Here is a 19,069-nt window from a genome sequence, read left to right as displayed (position 1 = left end):
ATGTAGATGCTGGGTCTAATCCAGAGGAAAGTTCATTTTAGCCCTGCTCATGATATCAGGAACACAGGATCACAAGTCTAGGTCAGACGCCTGACTAACTTTATAGCAGCGCTTGTGTCCCAGTATAGTGAAAGGATTAGATGTTGTTTGACCCAGTATTCTACATTCTCCACTCTCATAGGAAGTGACTTGCATGATCTACTACACTCTGAACTGTGAGAGGAGTTTTATTACAGGGAAAAAAACTCTGAAGTTGAACGTATGCCCTTAAACATTGAGTTAAAACATTACAGTAAAAATCATTGTTACATTCTCTTTTAAAATGAGAAGCCCTATAGACCTTTAAAAGCTACATGTTCACATATTTTAATTGCAGATAATTTGTCATGGTCCTTTTTTTTAAATGAGTTATTTATGGCATAATCATAATAAACTTATTTCCTGGAAGGATTTATGGAGATGAGAGAATTTTAATAATCTGTGCTCAACTGCCTTTGCCTACAAGTTATTTTGGATGTTATTTTGAAAGTGGAATACAATGGAAAAATGTGAATTAATTTAAACCAAATATGATGTAAACATAGAATGTTAATTCACAGTTATCACATTCAAGTTGAGATTTCTAATGACATAATTATTACTTCATAGGTAGGTTTAGCTGACAGCAATTGTTTTGTATAGGACCATGACAACAAAATGGTTCTATAAAGAAAAAGCAATCCTTTTTTTCAGAGGTTTTACAGTTAAGTAAATTTTCCCAAACCCACCATGTATTTCCTGGCATCTTAACCAAGAAAATGTCCAAAATGTTAAATTTTTTCTTTTTGTGTTGTGTTAAAAACATATAAACAAATGTAAACCTTAACTTGACCTTTGATATTCTGTAAATTTCAAAATCACTTTTTTTTACACATTTTTTATTTCTATTTTTCTATTTTGTTAATATCTGTGTTTTTACTATCATGAGGGATAATGCACCTAGGTTTTTCACTCACCTTGAAACGTGATGCGACAATAAACCTGTTTTGATTTTGATTTAAAAGGTATAAATACTGCTATATTAATATAATATTGCTTTTATCTGTTGTTCTATCCAGTGGCAACATGAGGAGGATGGGTTCCCCTTTTGAGTCTTGTGTTTCTTCCTCTTTATCTGAGGGTTTTTTCCTGGCCTTCACATTCGCTTTGGACCCGAATCTCTGTAATGATGCTTTGTGACAACATGAGAAAAAAGTCAGAATTAAATATGGAATTGAATTGAGCATTACCTTCTTTGTTGTCCTACAGTGGATGTATGCAAAAATAGATTCCCAGTCAGTTTATACACTGTTAAAAATTAAAAGTGCTAGATCTTCTTGACAAACATGATTCTTTAAGTAACCAAAAGTGGCTTTTCTATGGCATCACTCAAAGAACCCTTTGTACACTTTGTAGGGTGCACCATAAGTGCCACATACCAGGTTAGTGGACAGATAATAGATTGTGTATATGATATGATATTATATGATATTATTTTATAAAATTGGCTGCAGTGCATACAGTTGAGTTTCATTTTTAGGTTTCAGACAGCTTTATGATCTCTATAGGCCTGATTGTGCTTCCTGCTGGGATCAGACTCCACTCAATCTAATTTGCAATACTGTTCAACAATAGTTATGTGCCAAAGGATTATGCAGTGACCAAACAGGCCTTTACACCAGTGCCTGCTACCGTCTGTGTCTGTTTCCTGCCTCTAATTACTTGAGTCTTTGTTGTTTTTTCCAGATTGATTGTAGAGAGTGTGGCTGAGCACGTGTGAATGTGGACCGAAGAGGATTAGACCCCCTGCTTTGAGTACAGCTGCTCTCCTCAGCCAGCTACGTTCTCACTGTGAGAATAATGTTTTTTAAAGAAAAGGAACCCCCCCACCCCGCCACAGCCATCCACACACATTTCAGAGCTTTCTAAGTACTCTGACTTCTCGACCCAGCAATCAGCAGCTCCTCTAAGCAGCTGCCTCGCACTATGAAAATTGAAATCATTAACAATAATGTGAAAGGGAAGCCTGTAAGATTGCTAGGCATAAGTATTTAAGAAATGGCATTGATGTTTGCTGCCAAACTAGCTGGCAGTCACTGCTCTGGGTAGCATATCCATTGCACAACTGATTGGGTAAATGTCAGTGTTGCTTAACGTCAACACTGATTATATAAGAAGACCAACTTTCAAGACACATAATAAGGTTAGTTGAGGTAATTACTGAGGTAATTATTCCATAGTGCAATTAAATATTTTTGTTCAGCTAACAATCATATTATAGTGAGAAATTTCCATGTGAAGTTCTAGTTTTTACAGTGCAGTTAACAGCAGCTGTGGTGCTCTGGAAGGTGTGGTACTTTCTGTCAGAATTGCTCGACAGAATTGAGAGGCAAATCAAAACCTTCAGACTCTAAATGGTGTGGTGTGTTCTACTGTGCAGCGACACCCGAACAAATATCATAAGTCATCAGAAGAAAATCTTTACTGCATCTTCACCAGACAATTCAGATGTTTTCAAAGGAATATTTAAACAAGTCTGACACATTTTGGAAATAAGTCCAATGGACAGATGAGGCTAAATATCCTTGAAAATCTGTGGATAAATGTCAAATAAAGTGGGCATACAATGTGGCCCGAAAATCTCTCTTTTGCAAGAAGAAAATGGGTGAAAATCCTCCAAACAAGACTTCTAAAATATTCTAAGATATTCTTAGCTGGTTACAAATGGTGTTTACGAGCTGTTATACTTGACAAAGGGGTTGTTATTAAGTACGGACTATGCAGGGTGCCCAAAATGGAAATAAAAAGGTAACCTTCCTTAAATATGAAAGAAATAGGCCTTCTTTAACTTTATGCCTTTTGGAAATAAAGTCATATTCACTTGCTTATCTATTCAATGTAACATATATGTAATTTGACCAGGGGTGCCCGAACTCAAGCTACTGTAGAATATACTACATACTGTTTAGGAGACTAGATCTCATCACACCCCAGATAGCAGTTGGATTTGGAACAAATACAGCCCAACTAAGGCCTGTGCTGGTTACTTATGGCAATAGCACTAGTGATGTTGAACAAACTGACCCAGCTGTAGCAGCCACATTTAAGGCATGTCATGACATTTGAACTCTGGGCCACATGCAGCCTGCCAAGTAAAAATGATTTGTAAATCATTCTATGTTGGGACAAAACCTGTGCAGCTGTGTTCCAGCACCAGGGTTCGGATACTTGCATTGCTGTCATTGCACAGTGGTATGTGGGCTGGATAAAGGTAATGGTTAAGTGAAGGTTAGAACTGTAGATCTGAGCCATGACTCGTTTGGAGGTGTGTAGTTCTAAAGGTGCACAGGTGAAGTACAGTAGACTAGTCTAGAATGCTCTTAACTCTTGACTTTTCAGTAGTGCTGGATAGGACTGGGTAGTACTGAGTAGGGAGGTCTGCATTGGGCAAAAAAAGGACTGTATAGGGTTAAACTTGGCTGAGAAAATTCAGACAGGATGGAGTAGGACCAAGCTGGGACAGACAGGGATGAGTCGAAAAGTGCTAGATCGGTTTGAATATGGCTAAGAAAGACTGAGAGGGCAGAATGGGGGGGTGGGTTGGGGGGGCGTTTGTAGGGCAGGATAGTCCTGTGCAGCTGTGTTCGGACAATTGCATTGCCATCATTACACAGTGGTATGTGGGCTGGATAAAAGTAACAGGTGAAGGTTAGAAATGTAGAACTGTAGGAGGTTGTGGAAAAGGACAACTACTTCCTTCTGAATGCCCTTCCCCTACTCAGTATGTTAAATTAACCAAGACATGGTCGGTGTCTGAAGTTTGCTCCTTGGGTTTTACACTGGAGCTATGAGATAATGTATGTAACAAGTAATGAAAGCTTATACCCCACCAATTAGCATAGTGCTAACTGCATAGCGAAAGCATCACACCCCCTCCTTAAACTGTGTGGAGTTGTTCAGTAATCTCTAATAGACTTGGATTACACCATACTGTAGGGCACCATTCACCCACCCTTCCCCCCCTCCACATCAACAACACTGCAGTATCCATGGTGGAGTCACTCAAGTTCCTGGGCACCACCATCTCCAGAGATTTAAAATGGGAGGAAAACACCCTCTTTATCACCAAGAAAGCTCAACAACGAATGTTCTTCTTGAGACAGCTCAAGAAATTCAACCTGCCACAGACCCTGATGATCCAGTTCTACACAGCGATCATCGAGTCCATTCTCACAGCCTCCATAACTATCTGGTTTGGTTCCTCCACCTCACAAGAAAGAGCCAAACTCCAGCGCATCATCAGGACAGCAGAGAGGATCATTGGATGTAACCTGCCATCACTTCAGCAGATCTACACCAGCAGGGTGAGGAAGCGGGCTGGCAAGATTACATCTGACCCCTCACATCCTGGACACCTCCTCTTCCAGACACTCCCCTCTGGTAGAAGACTGCGGTCCATCAAAACCAGCACAACACGTCATGCTAACAGCTTCTTCCCCAGAGCTGTAGCGCTCCTCAATCACAGTGGACACCTCCCACTGTAAACCTCAAAACAAACAACTGAACTGTACCAAACCGGACTGAACAGCTATTTTGCACTCTGCTATTTGCACTATGTCTATTTGCACACTGTACAGATGTTCTTTTCTGTAAAAAAAAAGAACTCTTTATTACCTTTAGTACTTTTTAATTTTTAATTGATCCCCTACTCTATTTATTGTTTAGTGTCTTTTTCCTTTAGTTTAAGACTGTGTTCTGTGTTTTTTGTTACTTGTCATACGTGTTGCTCTCACCAAGACAAATTCCTTGTATGTGTAGCATACTTGGTGAAATAAAAAGATTCTGATTCTGATTCTGATTCGTAAGGTTACGATTGACACCTGCGTCAGTTGTCATTTCAAACTGAAATTTGACAAAAGCACAGAGCCTGAATTTCTGTAATTTATTCCATTCCTTATGTTAATCTAACTTCTCCAAACTATGCTGGACTTATTTTCTTTAACTTCAAATGCAGTGCAGTGAGGAGGGGGCTTCTCAATCCACTGCAGAGACTGTTGAGGAAAAATCCTCTCCCTTCACAAAACCTTCCATTAACTGCGGCACTGAGCTGCAGCTTCTGCCTCTCGCATCGGCTCTTCCTCCTCGATTGTTTGTGCAGCTGCCAATTCTGTTTGGACAATGCTCAGACTAATAGCTAGAGATAGGATCTCCATTTCAAACCCACATCCTTTTTCAGACAACCAATGGCAACGAGACGAGGGGTAGACTGTTCCAAAATAACTTCAGACAGTAAAGAGGGAGGGGCTTATGTTTTTATTATGAGGCACTTCAGTGCTGTGGAGAGAGATATGCGTATGTGTGTGTGTGTGTCTGTGTGTGGAACAGGGATGGTTCTAGCAGAAGGTTCATACTAAGTGCATCTCTCAGCAGGTCCCTGTCACGCTGACTGGAACAGTGGTAATGCCCTCAGGCGTCCACATCTTAAAGGTTTATCCCTCTTCAAACACACCGAGCTAAGCAGGGCTGGAGAGCGAGCAGGGCCAGACAGGGCCAATTAGGGCTGGATTGGGCTGAATAAGGATAGATTGAGCTGGACAGGGCCAGATAGGTCTGAACAGGACCAGAGAGGTCTTGCAGGATCCATGAGGGCTGTACATAAGACTGGACGGAAGCTAACAGTACTGAACATACAGATACTGATACACCCAAAGGTGGGCAAGAGTTGGACAGGATCAGAGTAGGGCTAGGCTGGGCTGAGTAGGCCTGGATGATGCTGGACAAGGCAGAAGGCAGGAGTGTGTGGTGAGAGAGCTGGACATCTGGACTTGACTCTTTAGTAGTCCTGGATAGGACTGGGTAGAACTGAGTAGAGAGCTCTACATTAGGCAGAAAAGGACTGGATAGGGTTAAATATGGCTGAGAAGACTTAGGCTGAAGTCTGGATAGGGCTGAGGGGGCTTGGCCAAGGCTGAAACGAATTAGTGCAAAGTTGAGCTAGACAGTGTTAGGTAGGGCTGCATAGTTATGAATAGAGTAGGGCTGAATTGGTGTACAACAGGGTCAACTACACTGTTAAAAGTATAACTTTTGGAGGTTCTTCCATTTGAAATTTGGACTGGCTAAGACTAAACCAGACTTTGCAGGGCTGGAACATCCTAATATGACTAATATGAGATGTATAATAGAATGTAATAATATAAGTTTTCCTCTTGTTTTATGATGCTCTCATACTTACCTTGTTGGGTCTGGACCTTCAGACCTTTCAGCTTGGAACCAAACTAGCAGGTGTGAAAGGTCCCTTGGACCATGGTCTGGGCCAAAGGACCAAAGTTTAGTCTGACCAAAAGATCATGGTTCGGTTCATTTGCAGTGTGACTGCACTTTTTTGGACTGTCAGAGCAATTCTAAGATGTTGAGGCAGGCTATCATCACCCAATAAACAGTGAACAAATAGAGCGATATAAAAGCTTAATAAATCACCTAATATTTTGTTATTATCCGTATAAATTCCATAATTAGTTCCTGTGATTGAGAATCAGAATTATGCCTTCATAACAATCCCCTCTATTATAGGAGTGTCACAAACCACTCCTGTATCAACGTTCTCCAAAAGCTGTTTGACTTGTATGACCTCTTTTTTTAACCCCCCATCTCACAAAACACACATACACTGCTCCCTGTCTGACCTTGTGTTTCCCCACAGTCCCGCAGGATGTGATTTCTACAGCCTGGAGCCTTGGGACACTTTTAGGTCCCTCAGGCCCTCAGCGGCCCCCAGCTGGTCTTGAGTGTATTAATAGACGGTTAAGTGCATGTGTGATGAAGGCTCCAGGCCTTGGAACAGAGGACAGAATGAGAGGCATGTCCGCAGGGCATTTTGACCGGCTGGCCTGGGGGCTTCCATCACAGCCTTGGTTTGGGAGGGTCTCTGGTTTCAAGGCCGCACCCCCGCCTGCCTCAAAACACAGCAAAAGACACACCACACTGCAGGAATTGTCTTGCTGTGACACACACACACATACATAGAGACACTTTACACAAGACCATAGTGGGTCAGGAATTCAGTGTGGCTCAATCGTGATTGGTTGCTTCCTACATGACAAAGACATGCAGTGTGAAACTTTTAACCCTATCAGATTACTCATCCCATCAGCGCCATGAACTTCATATTGTCTTTCGAGCATCATTGCTTTTAGTTTTTTGAGTGAGAGAGTTGCAGTTAAACTGTTTTCAAAACTTAAAATTAGAGATTCTGGACTAATTGGCAAACTCCAGTCAGGCAATGTGCACCTCTTCTTCATCGTCAGACTGTCAAGAGCAAGTGTAGATAAACACACAGTTTGTTCTGCTACTGCCTTAGTTACTCTATTCTACTCTTATTTTATCCAAAGATCAGTTTTAGAGCATTTATGGGCTACCATCTCCTACTGTAGTGTATGGGAATCTTTTATGAACGATAAACTCCTATTTAGTAGTGTATAAGAATGTGCATTAGAGTGTTTATAGGCTCTCTCTCTTCTTCTAATGTATAGGAGTGTTTACTGAGCTTGTGTTTAGACTAATATGTCCTCTTTTAATGTACAGGAGTGTTTACTGAGCTTGTGTTTAGACTAATATCTCCTCTGCTAATGTATAGGAGTGTTTATCGAGCTTGTGTTTAGACTAATATGTCCTCTTTTAATGTACAGGAGTGTTTACTGAGCTTGTGTTTAGACTAATATCTCCTCTTTTAATGTACAGGAGTGTTTACTGAGCTTGTGTATAGACGAATATCTCAAATTCTAATGTATAGGAGTGTTTATTGAGGTTGTGTATAGATGAATATTTCTTCTTCCAATGTAAAGGAGTGTTTATTGAGCTTGTGTGTAGATGAATATCTCATTTTAATGTATAGGTGTGTTTGTTGAGTTTGTGTATAGATGAAAATCTCATTTTAATGTATAGGTGTGTTTGTTGAGTTTGTGTATAGATGAATATCTCATTTTAATGTATAGGTGAGTTTGTTGAGTTTGTGTATAGATGAATATCTCAGATTCTAGTGTATCGGAGTATTTATTGAGGTCATTGATAGTCATTTATAGACTAATATGTCTTTAATAAATATCTGGCTAACATATAGGTAACTATAAACAGGTAGCTACAGTGTACAATAGAATTCTTGTACCTCTTCTTGAACTTTACTAGTCCTCCACCGACACACAAGCTATTGAGACAGAAGTAAAACACTATACAGCACAAGTTAAAGACTCTGCACACAATGAAACATAATTTAAAGTAACCTAAGGATATCAGTTTAAAAACCAATCACACATGAAGAGGTAGACATAAATTGGTAGCTTAGTATTGTTAGTGATGTACAGTATTGTGCGAAGGGTATTGTCATTGTCTTGAGATGTGGTATGTGATCTGTTCTGTTCAAATTCGTTGATGCTTACAGTAGACAGTACCTTTCAAAAAGAGGGGAGAAATACAGAGACCAACAGCCCCTCAAAATGTATTAGTTCAGGTTCAGGTAGGTTCTTGTAAACATTGGAGTGTTATAGTTTCTATTTTGTAATATTAAGAAATGAACAGCAATCACAGCCTATATAATAAAAAGTAAAGAGTAAAGACTAGTGGGCTAAATGTGTGTTCAAATGCCCCCTTTGTGTCTGTGACTCCACAAACACCCCAACAGCTGTCCCCACAAGTGTAACCATAGCTCCTGCCCCCAAACACACACACACACACACGCACACACACACACACACACACACACACACACACACATACATGTTTATACTTTCCTTAGAAGCCCAACAGAAGTGTTGGAGACAACTGCCGGGGCAGCAGGTGTTTAAAACACACCTCCTCTGTTCAGAAACACAGAGACGAGTGTTTCCTTCCAACGACACAACACACACTTCCAAACACACCCTTAGGACCACACAAGCACACAACACACATGCAAATCACATAGTACTACTGTGGACCACCATGGACCTAATGACTCAAGCTAGTACTGACACTCTTTCTGGTGAAATAAACCGCAAGCCAAAACAGGCACTAATGCATTTAAAATTGAGCCAATTTACTAACAACCAACACAGTAAACGCTGTTTATTAACTTCTGTTTTCTCTAAAGCTCTTTATTTATTCTTAATGCTGAAGTGAACATCCAGGCTATGACGTTTTAGTAGGAGCTGTCTGAATTCGGCCAGTCAAATCCCTCTCTGCATTACCGGCCCTCCTCCAGTAAAAATAATCCAGCTTGGAAAAGGATTTAATCAGTGTTTCCATCAACTACTGTTCTGCAAAAATGTCTGAAGATTGCACGCCTAAGCTTTACAGCTGGAGACAACAGTCTCGCACTCTGTGCATGCCGTCTGCAAAAAGGGGGGGGGGCTCAGGGTTGAGCCATTATTATTTCTGGGTAGAGTAGTTTAGACATTCTCTTGTCAGCTGGACACAGTTGTAGAGCTGACTGTTCAGATGGCCTGGGTGGCCCATTTACCGAGGGCTGAAGACATGTCCCACATAACACAGCACTACGCTAAATGTCCCGTAATAAAGTGCAATGTTTTTGTTGGTAAACAATTTATTTCGTTTTCTATACTATCAGCACAGCACCCCCCTAATCTAACAGAACAATAATGACAGCCATAGATTAAAGTTACATACTACACTTCTACAGTTCTTCACCTGGTTAAAGTGAGAATGAGTTTTACTATTGTCAAAGTTAAAGAACATTTTTGATTTGAGTGTTGCCCTAACAGCACTAAAGAAGATTACAGCAGTTCAATTGTGTTATGTATATATCAGCTTAACCTTCAATGTTGGCCCCACATATGGATGCCCATCAGGGTCCAACCAGGGTCAGTGACAGTTCCCATGTGAGATTAGTGTGGGCTGCAACAATGGGGCACTTTGGGAGTCCTAGTAACAACCCATATACAAACCCACTCAGAGCCAATGCCCACCTGGAACACACCCAGCCCATGTTCCTCCCATGTGCGCCCCACATGAGTGTGTTGGCTGGCTGACTTCATTTACCTATAATTTACTTTCAGCATTGTGTCATTGTGGTTCTAAACCTCATCCTGGTCCTAATCCTAACCCTTACACTATTCATAACCTACAGAGCCTCATACTCGTCACACATGCAGGGTTCTAGCATTTTACTAATTACATATTGCCAGCTGTGTGATTTGGGACGTTTTTACCATCTCTTCAGAGAGATGTTTGTTCCACTGAAAACGAACTAACGCCATTCTGAGTGTACACAGAGAGGACAGCAACACTGTCAGGTAACACACAAATGAAAACAAAAAAAAATAATTGCAGTGTTTTTGTTGCACAGAAATGCCATGCAAAACTACACTTTGCCATGCGATACTACACTTTGATGCTCTGCTATGCTACGTGCCCAAGGCTCAATCTGTGCATGGGAAATATGAAGACTTTCCTGTCTGGACTGAGCCAACAGAGGGGCTACTGTGGCCAAACTAACAAAAATGTTTAGTGATGGTAACGGGAGGACTGGGTCGCAACACACAGTGCAGCACCCCCTGCGGTGTATGGGGCTACATAGGCACAGTGCCCATGCTAACACCTGTCTACCACTACCACAATAGATGCACAAGCATTGAAACTGGACTGATGGTAGAAGGTGGTTTTCTTTTCCATCATGCTTCCAACAACAGCTTACATGACTTAAACATCTGCTGGAACATCTTGGTGCCAGATCCCTCATACACCACCTTCAAAGGCATTGTAGAGAGCTGTTTTGGCAGAACATGAAGAAATGACAGCATACTATTCTATCTTAACGTTTTGCCTCAGCTGTATTTCTGTTTAGATTCATGTTTATTTTTACAACGTTAGAGATTTCCAAAATCTTGGTGTCCAGTGAATGTATACAGTAGCGGTCACACCACTGCTACACTCGCCCAAGACCAGATTTTCTTTGGGTTTAACCTTTATAGGAATGTACATCGTAGGTCTGTTGTGAAACTGTAGCTCGTGTACGAGTGTGATGGAGCTGAATTAGAGTCTGAGTGCTGACAGCTTAGCTCCGTCATGCTCCATACGCTGATATAAGATTATCACTGTGGCACTGCTTCAGCATTCCTTACCCTCAATGAAACACTGGGCACAGAACCAGCTTCCAATACGCATTCCACACGAGGTGGACAAATCAAATCCCATGAGGCACAGTGTCAAGATATTTCTTAGAGGGGTTATATAATAACTAGCAGATAGCAGATACCAGATGCATGTATATTGATAAGAGGTAATGATTTCAATACATATTAAATGTAGTGTATGGAAGGCATGCGCTCAATGTTCAAATGGCTCCATAGGGTTTGTTGCCGTTTATTTTGTTAGAGATTTGCACAACAGGCATCCAAATAATTGAACCAATCCATAAAGTATGTAAACAGAGCTCTGTAAATTAAATTAATTTGTTCATCTAGGATATTTGTTCATCTAGAACAGGACTTCAGTGGACCTGGAGCCTGCCTGGAAACACTGAGGGAAAGGCATGAATACAATACACACTAGACAGGGTGTATATATATCTTATGTTGGATGATTAGTTCTGCCACTCCAACTCAAAATTAGTAGATACAGCTCCATCACCCCGGAGAACACAGTTTCACTACTCCACAGCCCAATGCTTGGGAGCTTTATACCCCTCTAGCCCACCTTCTGCATTGTGCACAGTGACCTTAGGCTCATGTGTGGCTGCTTCAGACTGTCCCCTTCTATTGGTCAGTGCGTTTCTATGGACATTATACAAACTGTGTGTTTGGATACACCATAATCTACACATATTTAAATTGTTAACAAATGATCTGATAAAACAGTGATTATCAACAGTGTCAAGGTTAGGATTGGGAACAGGGCTAGGTTTAGGGACAGAGTAGGGGTTAGGGTTTTGGCTAATGTTAGGGTTAGGGTCTAGTGGATGTTTTTTCAATAGATTATTAGTTAAAGATTAGTTAAAGCATCTAGTGTGTCCCTGTCCCTGTATTCAAATAAAATATTGCCCTGTCCATATATTTTTGTACTTTCCCAATGTTGAGTGTCCTGTTCTGAGTAAAACACATAGTCATTCTCTTTTCATTTTCTTTTTAGATTAGTTTTGTTAATTTTTTTGATGATTTATTGTTTACACGGCATCTCCACAGTTCATGCTTTCTCAGTTCTATCATTTCCCTTTAAAACACTATAAATACTAGTTTCAGGCCTTCTAAGGAGTGCTTACTATATCTCACCTTCAATGACCCTATAGCACTGACACTCTGAAAAATCTAAAAAATGTCACCTTGTTATAATAATGTTGTGGTTAGAAGAGCTCACACTTCAGCTGAACCGTCAGTCGTCCAGAGTGATTTTTGACTTCTTAAAGGCTAAAAGGAAACAAATCTCCTGAAGGTTCAGAGGAACGGCTGCAGTTACAGCACCATTTACATTCCCTTTAAAGATTAGCCAGACCGGGCTGGAGAATTAAAGATTACCTTTAATACGGGGGGAAGCTAGAGAAGCTTATTTCCCTCAGAAAGTAGGCCTATAAAGCCCGGTTTTGAAGTTGTACTGGATTATGCTGTGCTTTTTAATGAGGGGCACAGGAAAGCCCTCTGCTTGTTAAAGTGCAGCAGATTATGAAGCATCGCAAAGCAGCCACTTACAGTTCATTACAGTTCATGGTGAGGTTCAGTGAGATCAGAGTTTACACCAAGTTCAGCTCTAGCATCTGCATTGTGTATTCAGAAAAATGCACAAGGCCCTATCAAGGGTGGTTCTAGGGAAAAAAGAAACTTTGATACAAATTGTATCAAATACTATAAAAAGGTTTGTCACACATCTAATTTACAATTTACATCCACTGAAAGGTTCTTCTTTGTCATCACTCCAAATGACCCCCCCCCCCCCCCCCCCCCGGCACGTTATATATTTAAGAGAGTAACATTATTTTAGCCTGAATGAGCACAAACACTTCAGTGCTGCCATTTGTCCCATTTATTATGACTCTCTGGAAGAACCATAATACTAATACATCTAACACATCTTAATATGTTTAAGTTAAACTCAAAGTGATAAAATATTAAAGAAATAACAGCTGTCCCTAAAAGATCATCTAATAAGATGAAGGAATGATAGTTGCTGGATTTTAATCATATAGGACAGAGCCAGAAGTAAGAGAGGAAATCATAATGCTGTTCATAAGAGGGCTAAGCAAAACATTTTATTATGAGTGTGGCAACTGTAGCACTGGTAGCTGAAGGAGACTGATCCCAATTGGATCAGAAAACTATAGTCCATCACTGGCAATCAAACCTGCAACCTCCTGACAATCATCTGACACCTGCACATCTCATAAATCAGAGCAGAATTTCTTCAGTTTGGACACATGCTGAGACTGACAGTTGTGAAGGATTATGTGTGAAGCAGTGGGCATTGGTATATTACATCACTCCACTAAGAATTCACATGACCTTCACACTGTCCATGAGGTTAGTCACCAATGTAAGAGCAGACACAAGAGAATGCACAACATGGACACAGGAACATACCAGTGACCGAGGCAGATCTGAAGAGCTTTAATACAAAGAGCAACTGACGCCTACATCTGAGGGTGAATCATAGTCCTCTAACAATCTTAGAGTAAGTGTCCCTTTATAACCATGACACACATTCAGTGGAAACCATTCAGCTGGAAATACACATCAGGGCAGTGAGAGTGACCCACTAATCTGACCAAAAATATCATCATTGATGCATCTTAAATTATATGCAGATAAACAATTGTTTTCATGTCATTCCCAAATGTGTACAGACCAGGTATAGCCCAGGGTTTTATGTGGGGGGGGGGGGATTCAGAGGGTGGCGGGCTAATGTGAAGTGTGGTGGGTCGAGCGCAAACATAACAAGCTAGGTAGGTTTCAAAAGATCTGAAAAAAGTATATTTTATAACAATAAATCACATTTTGGGGGGGGGACGTTCGGGCCTCTCTTTCTCTGGGTGGGCAGTACGGCCCTTCCTCTCCCCATAACACAGTGGAGCATGATGTAACACAATTAGTGATTAGTATTCTCCTCCAGGCATGTTTAACTCCAGCTGTGTCATTTTAGCAAAAGATATGGTCTTGGAGGAAACACATGCTAGCCTTCATACTCCCAGCTGGTAGCATGGTGTGCTTGGTGGTGTCCTAACTAGTGTTGGGGACTGGAAACGATTCAATTAGGGGAGAAATGTGAACTTGATTAGGCAAAGGTGAAAAGATCCTTAACTCTCAATGTATGTTAAATTAAGGGGACTTTAGAACCATTTACATTCATAATGAAGCATTCACACAATGTTAAGAACACCTGGCAAAAACCAAAGCAGCAGAGTTCCCAACTATAACAGTATCAGCACGCTGTGAAGTGCTAACACTTCCAAACTCTTGTCAGTTTCCTTTGATTGATTGCCTCAGCTTGTCTTTGTGTTCTGAGGAGTGAAAACTGAAGAATAGCACTAAGACCACCCCCCAGCTCACCCCTAGACCGTTCCCATACATGGGCCTCCAGGCCAAATGCCTGTGGAGGGGCTTCTCTCGCGCCTCTCTCGCCCTTCCATTCATGGCCACTTCACTATCAATGGCGCAGGAGCTACCAAATAAGGCGAGGGAAGCCCAGCCAGGGCTACACAGCCGGGACGGTATAAAACCAGGGCCAGCAATGTCACAACCACCACAAACCCTCCACAGGGAAGCAGCTTTTGGAGCACATCTGGTGAGTATGGAGAAGGATATGGAAGAAACACTCCCTCATATCTGCAGGAGGAACTGTTGGAATAACAAGGGAGACAATTCTGTCATTTCTGACAGTGGAAATATTTGGTCGTAGCTGTAATAATAGAGAATTGTAGTGTTATTAGTGTTATGTTATTACTACTAGCAATTGTAGTAGAGTGACTAGTAGAAGCTGTAGGAGTGCTACTCAGATATTGACTTGTTCCATTCTGTCAAGTAAATTTATACTTTCCTAAATCATTGTAGTCTTTAACATTTCACTCCTAACCTCTGGGTTTAATTTTGTTCTGTGGTGTTGGTTCAGCTACTGGCCTGTTTTACTGTAGCTCTCACTTTGGATCTGTAGTGATTTTACACCAGGAAGAGATGAATAGGGTCTAACACACTTCAGTTCCTGTGCAGATTGAAACTGGATGGACTAAGACGTTCCACTGCAGCTGTAGAAGTTACTTATGTAGTGGCTGTAGTTTATTATTTTCTGCAGTTTATTATGCCTATAACCTTTTAATGGTGAATTAGGATTTAGGATTCTCTACAAGATCTCTAAGAAAGAATGGTTTAACTAGTTCTGATGCTTTACAGAACTGTCTACAAAAGGTTTTCCACCGATCCAAAGGACTCTTTAACCAGGCAAAGACCAATTGAAACAACTCAAGCATCCACGTGTTTCTTTGAGTAGTCATTGTTCTGTATAGATCCATTGCCTAATCTGATGATATATGATACACAATGAAAAGGAAGAACTAGATGTGTGTGTTGATTTTCCTGTAGAGTCCCAGCCAGAACCATGTGTGACGACGACGAGACCACTGCTTTAGTTTGCGACAACGGCTCCGGCCTGGTGAAGGCAGGCTTCGCTGGTGATGATGCCCCAAGAGCTGTCTTCCCCTCCATTGTTGGCCGTCCCCGCCACCAGGTACAACCCAGTTTTCAGCATTTTCTCAAATGTAGTCGAGTTGCCAAGACATAATTGCTGCTTTTGTAGTTTTAGCATTGGAGCCACAAGTCTAACATTGCTAACAATAATAGCTTATATCCTACCAGTTAGCATGATGCATCCCTAAATCATCACACACTCTTCTCAAATCTGGCAGAGCTGTTCAGTTATCTCTAATAGACTTGCTTATGTGGTTTCTGACATTGCGTGACTCACTGTTCTCTATAAACATGGACAGTGTAACAGTGTGTTTACAGTGTCAGAGAGCCTGAAGATAAGTCACTGTGTAATTCCGCTGGAGTGTAAGGGGTTGACAGCAGCTGTGTGTGTGTTCTACTGTAGGGTGTGATGGTGGGTATGGGTCAGAAGGACTCCTACGTGGGTGATGAAGCTCAGAGCAAGAGAGGTATCCTGACCCTGAAATACCCCATTGAGCACGGCATCATCACCAACTGGGACGACATGGAGAAGATCTGGCACCACACCTTCTACAACGAGCTGCGTGTGGCTCCCGAGGAACATCCCACCCTTCTGACTGAGGCTCCACTCAACCCCAAGGCCAACAGGGAAAAGATGACCCAGGTAAGGGCATGAACATATTTCAAATATTTCATATTTCAGATTTTCATTATTTACAATGTAAAATGTAGAACTTTATAATGTTTTAGACTATTGCAGCAGTTTGGAGGTCAGTTTGTATTGTGTACACTGGCATAAGTATGTATGAAACAGAAGTAGATCTTCTGCTTATGCAAAAAATGATCAATGTCTTTTTTCTGCAGATCATGTTTGAAACCTTCAACGTTCCTGCTATGTACGTGGCCATCCAGGCCGTGCTGTCCCTCTACGCATCCGGTCGTACCACCGGTGAGTTCTGCTCTCCTAGAGAACTTGTTTTTTTGGTACTGTTCGTGTCTTTATCTATTCCAGGTCTGAAGCTCTTGCATGGCAGTAATTTCTTTCTCCTGCAGGTATTGTGCTGGACTCTGGTGATGGTGTGACCCACAACGTTCCCATCTATGAGGGTTATGCTCTGCCCCATGCTATCATGCGTCTGGACCTTGCCGGCCGTGACCTGACTGATTACCTGATGAAGATCCTGACTGAGCGTGGATACTCTTTCGTCACCACAGGTACACAACATCCTCAGGCTGTACACCACAGGACAAACCTGTAGTACCAAGCAGTGTCTTTAAAAGTTTGCAAACAGATATACAGTCATATTAATGCCAATTTCTGCACATTAAAGACAACAGCCAGAGCTATCATAAAGCATGTGACTAATACTGTAACTCAATCCCAACAGCCGAGCGTGAAATTGTGAGGGACATTAAGGAGAAGCTGTGCTACGTTGCCCTGGACTTTGAGAATGAAATGGCCACTGCTGCATCCTCCTCCTCCCTGGAGAAGTCCTATGAGCTGCCTGATGGTCAGGTCATCACCATCGGCAATGAGCGTTTCCGCTGCCCAGAGACCCTCTTCCAGCCTTCCTTCATCGGTAAATAGCAGCCATTGGTTAATTGAATAGTCAAGTTATAAAAGAAATGGCATTAAGTGTTGCCAGCAGTGTTGCCAATACAATTATTATCATTACAATTATAAATTGAGCATCACTGTGTCTTAGCTATGGGATTCCTTAAGAACTGGACTGTAAACATGTGCACTAAACTTGCATTCTGATCTAAACAGGTATGGAGTCTGCTGGTATTCATGAGACCACCTACAACAGCATCATGAAGTGTGATATTGACATCCGTAAGGACCTGTACGCCAACAACGTTCTTTCTGGAGGCACCACCATGTACCCTGGTATTGCTGACCGCATGCAGAAGGAAATCACTGCCCTGGCCCCCAGCACCATGAAAATCAAGGTAACGTTCTTTGTCATATTTTTCACTAAAACTACTTTGTAGAATTGAACTCAAAGTGGAAATAATATGTGTACAGCTAAAAAAAAGATTATACAAACTTTAGATTATAAATGGACAGACAGCTACAATCACATAACTAATAATAATAATAATAATAATAATAATAATAATAATAATAACCACAATCAGCAGTTTATGGGGTCCAAGCACTGTTTTCCAAAATCTGTGAAATATTAAGTTTCAAATGTCAAAATCCAAGGCTGACAGATATCACAGATAACATACAGCAACACGCTAGAAGCTGGGCATCAGCATGTACTACTACAGAAGGAGGTGAAATGTGATAATAGTGTTAAGATAAGATAAGATAATCCTTTATTAGTCCCACAGTGGAGAACTTCACAGTGTCACAGCCGCAAAGGGATAGCAAGACACTCAGATGCAAAAACGTAGATAAAATACCAATAAATACACAATATAAATAATAGAAGTAAAAAAGCAATAACAATATTATTTACAGATTATTTACAGATAATTGCAAATGACTCTTAATTGAACATGTGGGGGTTAAAAACAATAGCAGCATTAATAGTTTACCACTTTAGCATTTAGCATTACAGTCTGAACTTTACACTCTATGCTTTACACTGAACCTTTCACTTCTGAAAACATTACAGCATGACTTTGGTAGCGCTGGTAATAATTGAGAGTTTTAAACCTCAAGTTCTGAAGTTTTAATGTCTTTTTCTAGATCATTGCCCCTCCTGAGAGGAAATACTCAGTTTGGATCGGTGGCTCTATCCTGGCCTCCCTCTCCACCTTCCAGCAGATGTGGATCAGCAAGCAGGAGTATGATGAGGCTGGACCCTCCATTGTCCACAGGAAGTGCTTCTAAACGGCATCTTCATTTTACGGATGCAACCATTACCTCTGCCGGCAGGCTGCTCTCACCATCACGTCTTTGTCTTGTACAGTATGTTTACACCAAAGTGCAATTTGTTTGTAGTTGATTGGTTCATTAATGAATTTGTATTTATTGCTTTATAAATAAAAGAGACCCAGGACTTGTAAAGCATTACATGGTTTTTAATGCCTACACTCTACACTTGAAATGCTTCGACGTTAACGTAATTGCTCATTATGATTATACTGTATGCATTTACAGTATTTAAATTTAACCTCGGTGTGCAAACATTGCGCTGTAAAATGTTGTTTCAGAAGTTGGAACAGAGCGTCTATAAAGCTTGTGAATAATTGCTGTGTCTGGCTGTAAGTTTTGGAAGATTTTAACCCGCAGCCTATTGCCTGTTGCATTCTCATTAGCCATGTAGCCTTGAGCTTGCTAACTACTGAAATCTACTACTACTGAATCTAAATCACAATTTAAGTGACTACGTAGATTTTTTAAATATTGAGAAAATTTGAAGTTTTGTTCTGCTTATAAACAACTTTGTCTGGCTTTT

The 19,069-nt window shown here is 41.0% G+C and overlaps 1 protein-coding gene across 4 annotated transcripts; it reads left to right on the top strand.

Annotated features, from left to right (window-relative positions):
* Positions 1 to 15,585: 15,585 nt before the first annotated feature.
* On the top strand, positions 15,586 to 18,584 carry actc2 (actin, alpha, cardiac muscle 2). 4 transcript variants are annotated; one of them, XM_072688195.1, is made up of 7 exons: positions 15,586 to 15,714; positions 16,207 to 16,317; positions 16,518 to 16,602; positions 16,707 to 16,868; positions 17,042 to 17,233; positions 17,425 to 17,606; positions 18,358 to 18,584. In XM_072688195.1, exons 1-7 carry the CDS (start codon positions 15,586 to 15,588, stop codon positions 18,499 to 18,501), a joined length of 1,005 nt encoding a protein of 334 aa, XP_072544296.1. In that variant the 3' UTR covers positions 18,502 to 18,584. The 4 variants fall into 4 exon arrangements, with proteins under 4 accessions (XP_072544296.1, XP_072544288.1, XP_072544277.1 ...); XM_072688187.1 differs by lacking the exon at positions 16,207 to 16,317 and adding an exon at positions 16,078 to 16,204 and having other exon boundaries at positions 16,516 to 16,602; XM_072688176.1 differs by having other exon boundaries at positions 16,078 to 16,317.
* Positions 18,585 to 19,069: the final 485 nt, after the last annotated feature.

Source organism: Salminus brasiliensis, chromosome 1 (assembly GCF_030463535.1).
Source record: "Salminus brasiliensis chromosome 1, fSalBra1.hap2, whole genome shotgun sequence".
Classification (NCBI taxonomy): domain Eukaryota; kingdom Metazoa; phylum Chordata; class Actinopteri; order Characiformes; family Bryconidae; genus Salminus; species Salminus brasiliensis.
This window is presented reverse-complemented; position numbering and strand designations above follow the sequence as displayed.